The sequence below is a fragment of the Malania oleifera genome, chromosome 2, assembly GCF_029873635.1.
Source record: "Malania oleifera isolate guangnan ecotype guangnan chromosome 2, ASM2987363v1, whole genome shotgun sequence".
NCBI classification, from domain to species: domain Eukaryota; kingdom Viridiplantae; phylum Streptophyta; class Magnoliopsida; order Santalales; family Ximeniaceae; genus Malania; species Malania oleifera.
The window spans coordinates 111,351,459-111,363,979 of record NC_080418.1 but is presented as its reverse complement, the minus strand read 5'-3'; the positions used below and the strand labels follow the sequence as shown (position 1 = coordinate 111,363,979).

Here is a 12,521-nt window from a genome sequence, read left to right as displayed (position 1 = left end):
ATTGGCCCAGAAATAAATAATATTTCTGGCAAGATTAGAATTTGGAGTTGAAAATAATCATGAGAAATTAATGGTAAAATAAATAAATAAATAAATAAAACAGCATGCACAAGACACAAGAGATTTACGTGGTTCAACAGTGTACCTACTCCATGAGCGAAGACAGATAAGAAGTATTCACTACATAAAATAGTAGAATACAAAATATTAGTCGCTCACACTCTCGAACCTAGAACCCAAATACACTCAATATTCCTCACATGATATACACAAAATTGGATATAAATCACTCAATTTTTCTGGTTTTAGGATGGATCTCACAACTGAGCATGCATGGCCTTATATAGGCAATTGGCTGGCACAAGATTCAAATATGATGGGCTGCATAATTTAAAAAAAGGTAGCTATGAGTGTGAAATCAACAATGGAGGCTCGAAGCTGGCTGCTGCATGGGCAACTGTGAATTCAGCAATAGCTGCTGCTACCCATGAAAGTCAATAGTTGCTCTAACAGTCTGGATGATCCTTTTGGTCTCAATTACACACTTGATCCTCTAACTATTAACACGTCAGGAGAATTAGTTTCACGCATCGACTTTATATTCTCATTCGCTTTGAGTTATGAACTATCAACTCTAATACCACTTGTTAACACCGGAAAAACCTATGAGTGAGATTGATACACACGAGTGAACATCAACTTGAACTAAAATGTTAAACCTATTGGATTTTAAGTCCAACCATGTATATAAGTAACTATCATTCACTCAATTTTTTTAATGTTGAACAAACTCATAAGTGAAATTGTCAAGAGGTTGTAGTAAGTTCGAATGGTTTTAATAAATAAAAGATTATAAAACTACATCCCTCTAAGAAGTAATAAAATATTAAACAACTCTATTCATTCATAAAGTTCGACTTTGATTACACCAATCAAACTAACCTGTTTAACAATAAAATTTCTCTCATGTGACTGATCAGGTGCATCACCGACAGAGATACAGCTTATCCTCAAATCCCCACGATCTGATGACTTTCTCACTTGGCCTTTTCAACGGCTGTGATGGATGACGAGGTTGCCGTTATGGAGTCGTATCGGAGCAACACGTAAGCAACAATTATGCAAGCAGTGATTATCACATACTCCTTGCCCGCACACTGCTTATTCGAAGCGCTGGGCGACCCGGTTTGCGGCCCGTTCGACCAGTACAGATAACTCAGTAACTCGCGCCCCTTCTCCTTCGTGAACCGGTCCGGAACGAAACTTTCCGGGTCCTCGAACACTTTCGGATCTCTCATCACCAGCTTCTGGTACCCGCACAGAAGCTCCCCCTTCTTGATCTTGTACACCGAATCGTGCGAACTCAGCTCGAAATCCTTCCGGGCCCGCCCGAATTGCAGTGGCACCGGTGGGTAGCACCGGAGCGTCTCGTACACGAAGGACTGGACCAGTTCCATCTCCTTCACCGAGTCAAAACTCAGAGCCGACAGGGTTGAACCGGTTTTCTCCCTCACTTCCTTCTTCAATTTCTCCTGCAACCCGGTCTTGTCGCTGCCGAGGGCGTTTATCAATGTGGGTAGGAAGACGGAGAAGCCGCCGAACGCGTTGAAACCCAGCATGAAGAGGATGTTGTGAACTATTTCTTGATGACTCAGTCCGAACTCGGTCTGCCCCCTTTCAACGGCCTCCTTGCCTTCTTTCTCGACGAACTCGACGAGTTTTCTGTAGTCGCCGCTGACCAGGAAGAAGGGATAGGCGTAGGAGTGGAGGAAAATTTCTTCAAGGGGCTGTAGGATTCCGATCTTGACGGTGGGTAGAAGCTGGAGGGCGAGCCATTTGTCGAGCATGGCGTAGCCGGAGTTGGCGATTTCCGGGGACGTCGCCGGGTCGGCGCCGGCGAGGCACTTGGTGAAGAATCGGAAGATGCACTTCTGCAGAGGGACCAGGTAGCTGGCGGTGCCGTCCTTGGCGATGGCGGCGTCGATGGCATCCCACATGGGATCCAGGCTGGACACCAGCTCCAATACCCAAACGGTGGAGCTCCGTTTCAAGGTGTCTAGAGCGAAGTTTTTTATCTGCAAAATTAATGACGATTAAATAAAAACATGAGTTCAAGTATATATTTGTTATGCTTTCAATTTATAAAATGGGGTTTTCGTCTATTAAAAAAGTCATTATATGAAGTTAATATTTAGAGACATCTCTTTTAACCGTGAAAAATGGGTTTCAATTTTGGTTTCCAAATTTTTAAATAATCTTAAAAAAAAAAAAAAACTGTTGTTACTGGTATTCCTCTTTATTTTAATATTATGACAATTTTTTTTTTCTCAACCATTAAAATTAACATCAAATATGCATAAAAATTTGAATGACACTCAATTGTATAAGGAGGAGAACAACCGCATACAGATTCAGGTTATCCGTTTGACTTGGTTAAAGGCATCATTTGAAGCAAAAGCCGCTAGGAATTGGATCCTATGAGAATTAGTTAAAGGCATCATATGTCTAATGACCCTATGTCTAATGAAGACACTTTATACTCTTTTAATGAGAACTGGATGTATTGTACTTGTCGCAAGTCCTTGCGAGGCTGATGCGAAATAAAAAAGGTGATTTTGAAAATATTTTCAAGAAAAAAATGGTGTAATAGAGTTGCTATTAACCTTTTGAAATATGATTAGAATACTTGATTACTATCCAATTAAGAGTAAAATCGGTCTGTATTACCAAAGCAAAGATCGAGAGTTCGGTTACGCAATGGGAAGGTATTAGTACCCCCTACACACCCGTTCTACGAACGGTACCTAATTAATTAGAAAATTGTCTGAAGATAAATTTAACAGTCTTTATAAATTACTCCCCACAAAAACATAAATACTATATAAGTATTCCCTTAGAAATAGGGCACAAGAACTTAAGGAGCTCATACCCTTTGCTTAAAATCATTGAGATAGAAAAATTGAGAAAATATTTTACAAAATATATACTCCCAAGATTTTGAAATTTTATAAGATTCTTTTAAGTATGAAAATACTATTTTAAGAGGTTTAGGAACTCATTTGGGGATGAAAAGCTTGTAAAACAATTTTCCAACCTCAAAAATGTTTTTCTAATTTTTTCCTATTTTTTTCTAAATTTTTTTGTGAATTATCTGAATTTTCAATTAACAAAAGTCAATTAAAGAAAATAGTCAAGTCAAAATAATTCTAGAATTTTCTCCTAATTTTCCCTGATTTATTTTTTTGAATTTTTATGATTTCTTTGAATTTTTTATAATTTTTGTGAATTTTTAAATCGTAAAAATAATAAAATACAAAAAAGACAAAAACAGGGAATTGGTCCATGACCGGTTCAGTGGACCAGACCAGTCAACCTATTTAAAGCCGGGTCAAGGCCACGGGTCAGCTGCTGAATGGGCATGCGAAAATGAATTAGATTGGGCACATGGTCTAATCCTATCCGCGCCTAAGGAATAGGGATCGAACCGCTCAGGGAGGGCCATGTGGAGTTGTGTGCGCGTGTGGGCAAGTGAGCCACGTGTTGGTGGTTGGGTAGAGGAGCCCAGGTAGGTGCAGATTGGTGACGTGGCTCAAATCCAAACCGCTACAAGGAGATGTAGATTGAACGGCGGAGAACAAGGATGCACAGATTGACAACGTGACATTAATCCACACCGTCTCAAAGAAACACAAGAGGAACGACTAGGATTCGACCGCGTCAATCCTTGGGCGTATGGAGCAGGAGGCGCCACGTGTCACCTAACGGTGGTCTCGAGGGCAGAAATACAAAAACTAAATTTTTTTTTGGTTTCATTTTTTGTCTCTTCATTCTTTGGGCTATCTCTCTCCCTTCTCTCCCTCCCCTCTAGCTCTTACTCTTCTACAACTCCCTAAATCGAAATCTCCTCTTCCTTTTCAATCTCTCAAGCTCTCTACAATCCAAATCCCCTGAAAAACCTAATCCTTTCTCTATCTCTATCTCCTTAGACTCTGAGATTTACCCATCTGAAACCCTAGATCCCTTGTTCATCTCTTCTCTCTCTGTTCTTCCTCTCGACAACCTACAGTCGAACCCTAATTCCTTCTAACATCTCCAATCTCTCTCTGATCTATCTCAAAATCTCCAACTCTCCACCCGAAGCTTATTTCTCTCCTTTCTTCTCTTGATCTCAAAGCTCTAAAGACCTAAACTCCCTTCCCTGACTTAATGCACTTTCATTGAGGATGTTTGTGGCCTGAACACTAGAGGGTGTTCCTAGGAGTAAGGTTGTGCACGGGTTTCGTGGGTGGGTTCAACAAATACCACGAGCTAAGTATCCCTTCTTGATTTTTATTATGTGTTTTTCGATGTGTGATGTGTATGATATGAGGATTCGTGATTGTTGTGGTGGTTTGAATAGTGTTGGTGTTAAGTTTTGATTTTGGGGATTTGGGTTAGGGTTCCGGTTTAGGGCTAGAAGACGAGTTAACTCATCTTCGCCCAGTGAGTTGCGTCAAGGTTGACTCGTGCGAGTCAACTCGTGAGGATCTGTGTAGACTCGGATGAATCTGAGTGAACTGCGTGGACTTTGGCACATGCGGGGGCGTGGGTTTGTTTTAGTTTTAAGATTGCGCCCGAGTATGCGTTTCCAAATTGGGCTTAGGGTTAGCCCTTCAAAATGGGCTTTGGCTAAAACATTTTAATGGGCTTGGTTTAAAAGAAACAAATGGGCTTTGGGGTTTTAAAAAAAAAACAAATGGGCTCGGGTGGTTTTTCAAAAGGGTTTGGCTGGGGTAAACTTTAAAACAAAATGGGAGGTAAACTTTCAAATGAGCTTGGGGATTTTTAAAAAAACAAATGGGCTCTGGTGGTTTTCTCAAATGGGCTTGGGTCTTAAGTTAGAATAGAGTTTTTGGGTTCGATTTAAAAGAAAAGGTGGGTCTCAGGCCTAGTTAAGGGGGTTTGTTCCGAGTCTAAGGGGTCTGAACCTAAGTTCGGGTTTGGGTTTAGAGAAGGAGTTCTTGGGTGACCTGGTTCAGGTTCGGGCGTGAACCTAAGGCTTAAGCAATGACACCTGCATCTATAATTCTCATTTGTAGTGCATATGAATCATAGAAAACAAGGAGGAAAACCACTAGTTTTACCTTTAATCTCTTTCTCCTCCGGTCTTCTCCTTCCTTCTGTGTCTGTTAGTGTGTCTAGGTATCTTCCCCTTTGTATGTTTTTGAATTGGTCTCCAAGTTCTGGGTAGGGAAGCACCACGGAATGCCTCTCGAATGCTATTTGCTCTCCGCAATCTTAATTCTGCAGAGCCTTCCCTCAGTTCTCTCTATCTCCTTTTCTTTCTTATTCCCCAATTCTCTCAGATGCTTTCTATTTTTCTGCAAGGTTTTCCGTCTCATTTTTTTCTCAATTTATGCAAAATACTCTTTTGCGATTGCTTTCTCTCTTCTTTTTTTTTCCCTCAATTCTGTAGAATTTCCTTCCTGTGACTCCTTGATTTCCTTACTTAATTTCTGCAGAATCTCTTTTCAACAATTCTTTAATTGTGTGTGTCCATGTTACAATGCGAGACTCTCTATTTATAGGGAGTCTAGGTGCTGGGTTTAGCACCAAAATTCCCCTCCAGCAAGGCTCTCCTACTAACAGAATTCCTACGATCTTGGTAGGACATATTCTAACAAACTTTCATTCCTTGTTATTGCGCACATGTGAGTTTACTATTATTATTTTTGAATTTTCTTTGATAACTGATGTATTATTTCTCTCTTTGAGCGCAGGTGAACTGGAATGCCTCCAGCTATGCCAGCTAGCAATCCAGGAGTAAAGGGCTTGTATTTTTATTTTATTTTTTGTAATTAATTTTTTTTGTATATTTTTCCTTTGGATGCCTCCTGCAACTTTTATTTGTAATATAACATTTTTATTTCCCTGTACTTGACATTTTTATTTCCCTATATTTTTGGTATTTTTATCTTCTATATTTTTGTATTATATTTTTTATTTTCTGTACTATGCAACATCACTCTGTATCTCACAGAACATGGGCACGTGCCCTTCTCTTTTTCTGAATAAAATGTGACCTCATGCATTTTTTATTTGGACTAAAGTTCCACCTCTAAGCTGACCAAACTTGATCAAGAAGCAACTGGCCTGTAATAAAACGTGAATTTGGGACTGACAAACTCGTTTTTAAAATATCAAGACCTAATCTAAAATTTATCAGACTTTAGTTCAAAAAAATTGAAAGGCTCAAATTAAAATCCAAAAATTCAATTCAAAAGTTTGAATGATTCAATTTGAAAATTCCTAGACTTAAATTAACGAAATGGAAAAATCGATTTTTCAAAATAAAAGGACTAAATTTTGAAACTTAAAAGACTTGACTAAAAATTTGAAGAATTTAATCATGATGACTTAATTTTTAAAAACCTAATAAAAGAAACCAATTTTTAGAGAACCTTAGTTTAAAATGACTCGATTTTTTTTTTTGAAAATATAGGACTCAATTAAAAGAAAATGGTACTAGGACTCGAATTTAAAACTTAGGACTCAAAAGGACTTAATTTTTGAAACTCGGGACTCAAAAACTTAATTTTGAAAAAGGGTTTGATTCAGGACTTAAAGTCACCTTTATTTCATCGGGTCTTCTCAGGGAAGGTTGGATTAAAATTGGGGTGTCTATAGTACCTTTGCTCTCAATTAATGCTAGATGTTTCTTTCCTTTGCTTAGATCATATTATCACCAAAATTTAAATATTTTGACAACAAACACAACAAGAATTTCTTCATTCGTTTAATGGAGAAAAACACAATGGATAAAGCAAAACATAACAGTATTTGCAAAAACATTATAATAAATGAGATAATCAGTTCATCGGCACTAACACATTAATCCTCATTGGACATTGATGTGTCTAATTCGCATGATAACCCATTCAAAATGGAAGCTTAGCTTTCCCCTAGCCCCTACAACTCAACCTAAGTCATACACAAATAATATCCCCCCCTGTTCCAGTCATGGAATAGATGAAATAAATCTAAAAATGGATTTTTGTTCAAGAATGAAATCTTATTGGAACTGTCCATATCCGGTTCATCCTTCGGAACCATATCACATCCCGGATCTCTATCAAAAGATTAACACAAACACACATATTACTATTTTTCTCTCCTATCGTATTCAAAGCTTATCGCTTCGACAAATAGTCATCTCATCAACTATAACACGCCGTGCATTTTAGGATTGCAATATTAGCAACCCAATCATATATAATATGCACGATTTTCACAAAATAAAATTAAAGTTCATATATTTTTGTCAAACCCCTATGTTGTCCGTGTGATATTTGAAATCTCAAGGGAGGTTGCAGATAATGAATTCATTCAAATTTTATGTGTATTTGAAAGTGTAAAGTTTTAGTTTTATATTAAAACTTGCATAGATTTGGTAACGCCTCGAACCCAAAATGGTATCAGAGCAATTATCCAGTCGGAAGTGTGATGAAATTCAAATCGCCTGAGTTTTGAAATGTAGGTTCGCAACGAAGACGTTGCGTTCTGTAGATGGGGGAGAATGTGATATCCCGTGAAAGAAAGACTTAAAAATGATTTGATATTACTACCCATATCAACAATGTGTACCTTTCTTTTCAGGAGTTTTCTCATAAGAACTTCATGGTTAAGCGTGCTTGACTTGAAAAAATATTGAGATGAGTAATCTTTTGGGAAGTTTTCTTAGGAAGTGTGTGAGTAAGGATAAAATACACTAAAAAAGATACGTATTGGTTTGTAGACTCCCTGACAGACTCAGGTTGGGGCGTTACAAATTTGAACCGAGTCTAATATAATTTTATAGTGCATTTTATTTAAATTCATATAAATTTATATATAGAATTTAAATTAAATGATAAAATACACTGAAAAAAACACGTGTTGGTCTGTGAACTCCCTGACAGACTCAGGTTGGGGCGTTACAAATTTGAGCCGAGTTTAATATAATTTTATAGTACATTTTATTAAATTCATATAAATTTATATATAGAATTTAAATTACAAACTAACAAATGGAGAATTACAAAATAATTCATGTTTGTTTGTTGAGGAGCATATCGTTCACCTAAAAATATATTGGGTTTTTTTTTTTAAAAAAGAGATATATAAACCAACCAAACAGGGTGTTGGAGGGGGAGAGGTCACATTTAATGTGGAAGGCCCACAATCAAATCATGTGAGACAAAACCTAATTTAAGATCCCCAATCTACGTATGCCATATGCCAATTATCACATGATTCACGTGGTGGGGACCAACTAGTTAATTACCAACGTCCCTATCTGGCCTTCCTCTTTCTTTCATTTTCATTTACTCAAGGAGATAAGGTAAGGCCCATTGTCAATGCCTAGTGTCCATTGACGGATGGACGGATTAGTATTGGGCCGCCTCCACTCCATTTTTGTAGCCTAAATTTCGTATAATCGTCTTTATGATTATTTATAACTCTCATGATTATAAGAGTTACTATTGATGTCCTACATAACCGTTTTTAGTAACCCATAACATCCTTAAATATAATTGTAAGTCACCCATAATTTCTTAAAGCATAATGACGAGTCACCCATAACCCCTCTAAGCATAATGTCATACTCATAAATGTCAAGTTAAATGAGAGTTTACGCCTTACCACTATAAAAAGAAGATCTCAGGAGGAGTTACGTATTTGATTCTCACTCGCTCTTCATTTATTGTTACAATATGAACCTCTCATTCTCTAACTTAAGCAGCAGAGAGTACACCCCGAGTCCTCTAAACTATTTTTTTTAATTCCTTTCAGGTGGTTGCACTTGAAGGACGATTTAACAATAGTCGTACGATACTTGGCAGCAACATAGTTATTTAAATCAATATACATTCAAGTTGGAGATCTTAAACTCGAATTTTTGAGTACAAATTATATTAGAAGCAAAGATTTCACACTTTTGATTATAATTTACATAAAATTTATTATAATTTTATATTTAAAAAAGTTTAAATAGAAGGAATTCAGATTCAAAGCTTTGAAATATGAGTAAATGAGACACAAGTTGAATTCAATATTTTAAAATAAATTCCAACATATTATATTATATAAAAATGTAATGTTGGCCTATTCTTATAAATAAAATAAAATAAGATAAGAATATGTAAGAACCTATATGAATATAATAATTTAGAAAAGAAAAAAAAAGGTTCATTCAAAAGCTTATAATTCTTTATAGCATGATTTACGGCCAATAAAGTTAAATTATTTTTTAGGAAATGTCCCATCAATTAAAGATTTCAAGTGCTATATTGAAAGTTAGAGAAATGAGAAAAGAGACCAACTACTTTCTTTTAATGGTATCATTAAATTTATAATTTAATTAGATCGGTTTGAAACTTGAAAAAAGTTAAAGCACAAAATAAAAAAATTTACTTTTTTCTATTTCGTCACAAAAAAAAAAAAAAAGTAAGAAAGCAAATAACAATTATAACAAATGAGGAATAAAAAAAATTTTATTTTCTAAAAATAAAAATAAAATTTTTTTAAACAGTATTTACGCAGGTAAGGAAATAATATTAGTAACAATAGAAGAAGGGAAAGTAGCGACAAGAAAGACTAGATAGTTTTTATTATATGATGTTAAAGTTTGAAAAGAAAGAATAAAAGTCAAGGCGCATGTACACTGTCACAATCAGTCACAGTTGCACTATGTAGTGAAATGTTTTTTTTTTTTTTTTTCTCTCTCTTTTAATATTTAATTAATTAAAAAGAATAAAAAATAGAATTAAATCTAGCTGTGTTGTCCACTTCTCATTCTCAATGTGGCCTTTGCCCACAAAAGAGTAATGCTATGCGCCCACACTGCTGCACCCATTGCTCACCTATCATGTGGGCTCGACTCATCACAGGCCTGCGTCATTCAACATTTTCCTTACCCAAACCATTCTTTTATAGAACAAAAATGTTGACATGATGAGCATTGATATGACCTCCAACTTTGCCACATTTGCCTAGAGAACTAAGAAATCTCAAAGCATTGCATAATATAGCTCATTTCCTCTACCTTAGATATTTCAACATAGTGAATTTCTAAGCCTTATAAGTTCCTAGTACTTGGTAGACAACAAACAACAAGCCACTATATGCTTTTAGGTAACCTATCCTGATAACTTGAGCTAGGTTCAGGCTAGCAATTAGCTATGGCTTCATATTGTGGTTTCTTTATATGAGACTTTAAAACGAAATCTAAGAGCATACTCAAATCACATAACCTTGGTTTCATGCCGACAATAACTAGTGAATCCAATCATTGTGCGTATATGATTTTGTTCAAATTTCTCACAAATGATGCCACTTGTTGGTACATGAATTTGTTTATAGTTTAGATAGCCCAATGAACTCGATGCAAGTCCTTAGAAGTAATTAAGGGAGTTCCAACAATTGTCCTCTAATGTCAAAGTTGGTATATGAGAATAAGAAAGTAAATAATAGGGGTTTGAGGCCTGTCTCCTAAATCCAAGTTTAAGAGTTGATTGATCTTTTATCATTTTGTTCATTGGTTCTTAATAAGAACGTTAAGCACAGAGTGCTTCAATTGATGATTGGTTTGGGATGTATCGGATTGATATTTAATCCTCACTAGTTATTGTAAAATTTATACTCGTCGGCATTGTCGCTAGTGATGGAAACATGATATTTGCGTCTCACTAGCAATTTTTAAAATTATTTGATGACGAATTCAGATATAGACCAATTTATCAATGTGACAATTTTATATGACGATAATTCGACAAATAACTTTCATTTATTTGGCACATTCTACGTGATCATCCTTCCAAGTCAACGAAGTCGATTCCAGCGTTTTTAACTTTTTCCTTATAAAAAAGATAAAAATAAAATAATGGAGAAAATAAGAGATGTATCTCATCCCTAGAAAGTAAAAAAAAAAAATTTCAAACAATGGGGAAGATAAGAAATATATTCATTACTTAGCATAATCTTGGACCTCATAGCAAAAATTCTATTAATTAATGCGCTATCCCAATTGATTGTGCCAACATAATACATATTTATAAAAACACAAATTGTGTGTTTTACCTCTTTTGTTTTGTTTTTAGGATTCTCAAATAAATTAGAAAAGATAACGTCACTTGAAAATATCTATAAATTTAACATAAGGACACGTGTCATGTTACTAATGCATTTAACATAATGAAATGGAACCTTATCCCATCACATGTGCATCTGAGTTCGCTAATTATCCTTATGCAAAGTTGTAGCTATAGTCTAATTAAAGCATTTTTCCTGTTATTATAAATATAAAGATCCTACCAAATGTCGTTAATTAATCCTCAACAGTCACTGAGCCTGAGCATGCCCGGGCAAAACAGTAGAACCAAAACCAAGGCGACAGCGAATCAAGGCAAGGGCAGGCGGGTCAGAAAGCATACCTTGGTGTGTTGGGGGTCGGAAGTGTCGAGGTAGGCGCAGACTCGGAGATCGCCGGTGAATCTGGTGCTGGGCATGAAATCGCCGACGAGGACGTTTGACTTGTCCACCAGATCGGAGTCGAAGAGGTGGGCGAAGGACTTGCAGTCGAGGAGGGCGACGACGTTGGGGTTGACGCGGAGGAAGAGGGGGAAGGAGGGAGGGACGTTGGTACGGAACACCGTGCTCTTGTTCTTCTCCGCTCGCTTCCGGAAGAACGTCTCCGGTCCCTGGAACCAGAAGTAATCCAGCCGGTCCGATATCGGCCCCAGCAGCGGCCACCCGTACCCCCCCGGGATCGTGCGCACAGGCAGAACCGACGGGGCGGCCGTCGTCGGCGGTGCCGGCTGCGACGTCGGTGGGGGCGAGAAGGACGACGGCATTCCCGGCGATGCGCTCATGATCAATTTCATCATATTGGTGCCAATTTCTCGTTCTCTCTTTCTCTCTCTTATAATGCCTCTACTAATTTGTGGCGTGAGGGATACTCTCTCTCGCACGCTTTAAACGCTTGTGCTACGGTGAGAACTGAGACGAGGGTACTCTCTCTATCTCTCTCTTTCTGCGTATGTCTCTTCCTTGGTGTGAAATGAAAAGGAAGAGAGCAGAGGGAGCAGGAAATGACAAAAGGGGGCATGGTACCACGTACACCCAGGCAGCGACCGTTCATATCCGCAGAGTGGGAGCGAGAGTGGGCCTATAATTGTTGATAGGGGTAAGCTGGCATTCCACATGTTCGTATATAGATGATATTTTCATTACCAGGTTTGCTTCTTTAGTTTTTGATACTTATATATATATTTCATAAGAAAATTATTATAATTTTATTTTAAAGAGGTAGTGATGTCTTAATTCTAAAAAATTAAAGATTTACACATCATTTACAAATATCTTTGATAAACCCTAAATATTTATCAGGGTCAAAACAGTCCATCTGCTATAAAAGAACATTATGGCGCAGCAACAATTAAGGTCATCATCACTCAAGGATAGCTACTATGAAGGGATCAACCCCATGCAAGTTAGAACAATTC

The 12,521-nt window shown here is 37.0% G+C and overlaps 1 protein-coding gene across 1 annotated transcript; it reads right to left on the bottom strand.

The window, feature by feature from the left end:
- Positions 1 to 814: 814 nt before the first annotated feature.
- Positions 815 to 12,242, bottom strand: LOC131149442 (fatty acid hydroperoxide lyase, chloroplastic). Its single transcript, XM_058099885.1, has 2 exons — positions 11,451 to 12,242; positions 815 to 2,075 (listed from the first exon to the last, which is right to left on the bottom strand). Exons 1-2 carry the CDS (start codon positions 11,901 to 11,903, stop codon positions 1,038 to 1,040), a joined length of 1,491 nt encoding a protein of 496 aa, XP_057955868.1. The 5' UTR covers positions 11,904 to 12,242; the 3' UTR covers positions 815 to 1,037.
- Positions 12,243 to 12,521: the final 279 nt, after the last annotated feature.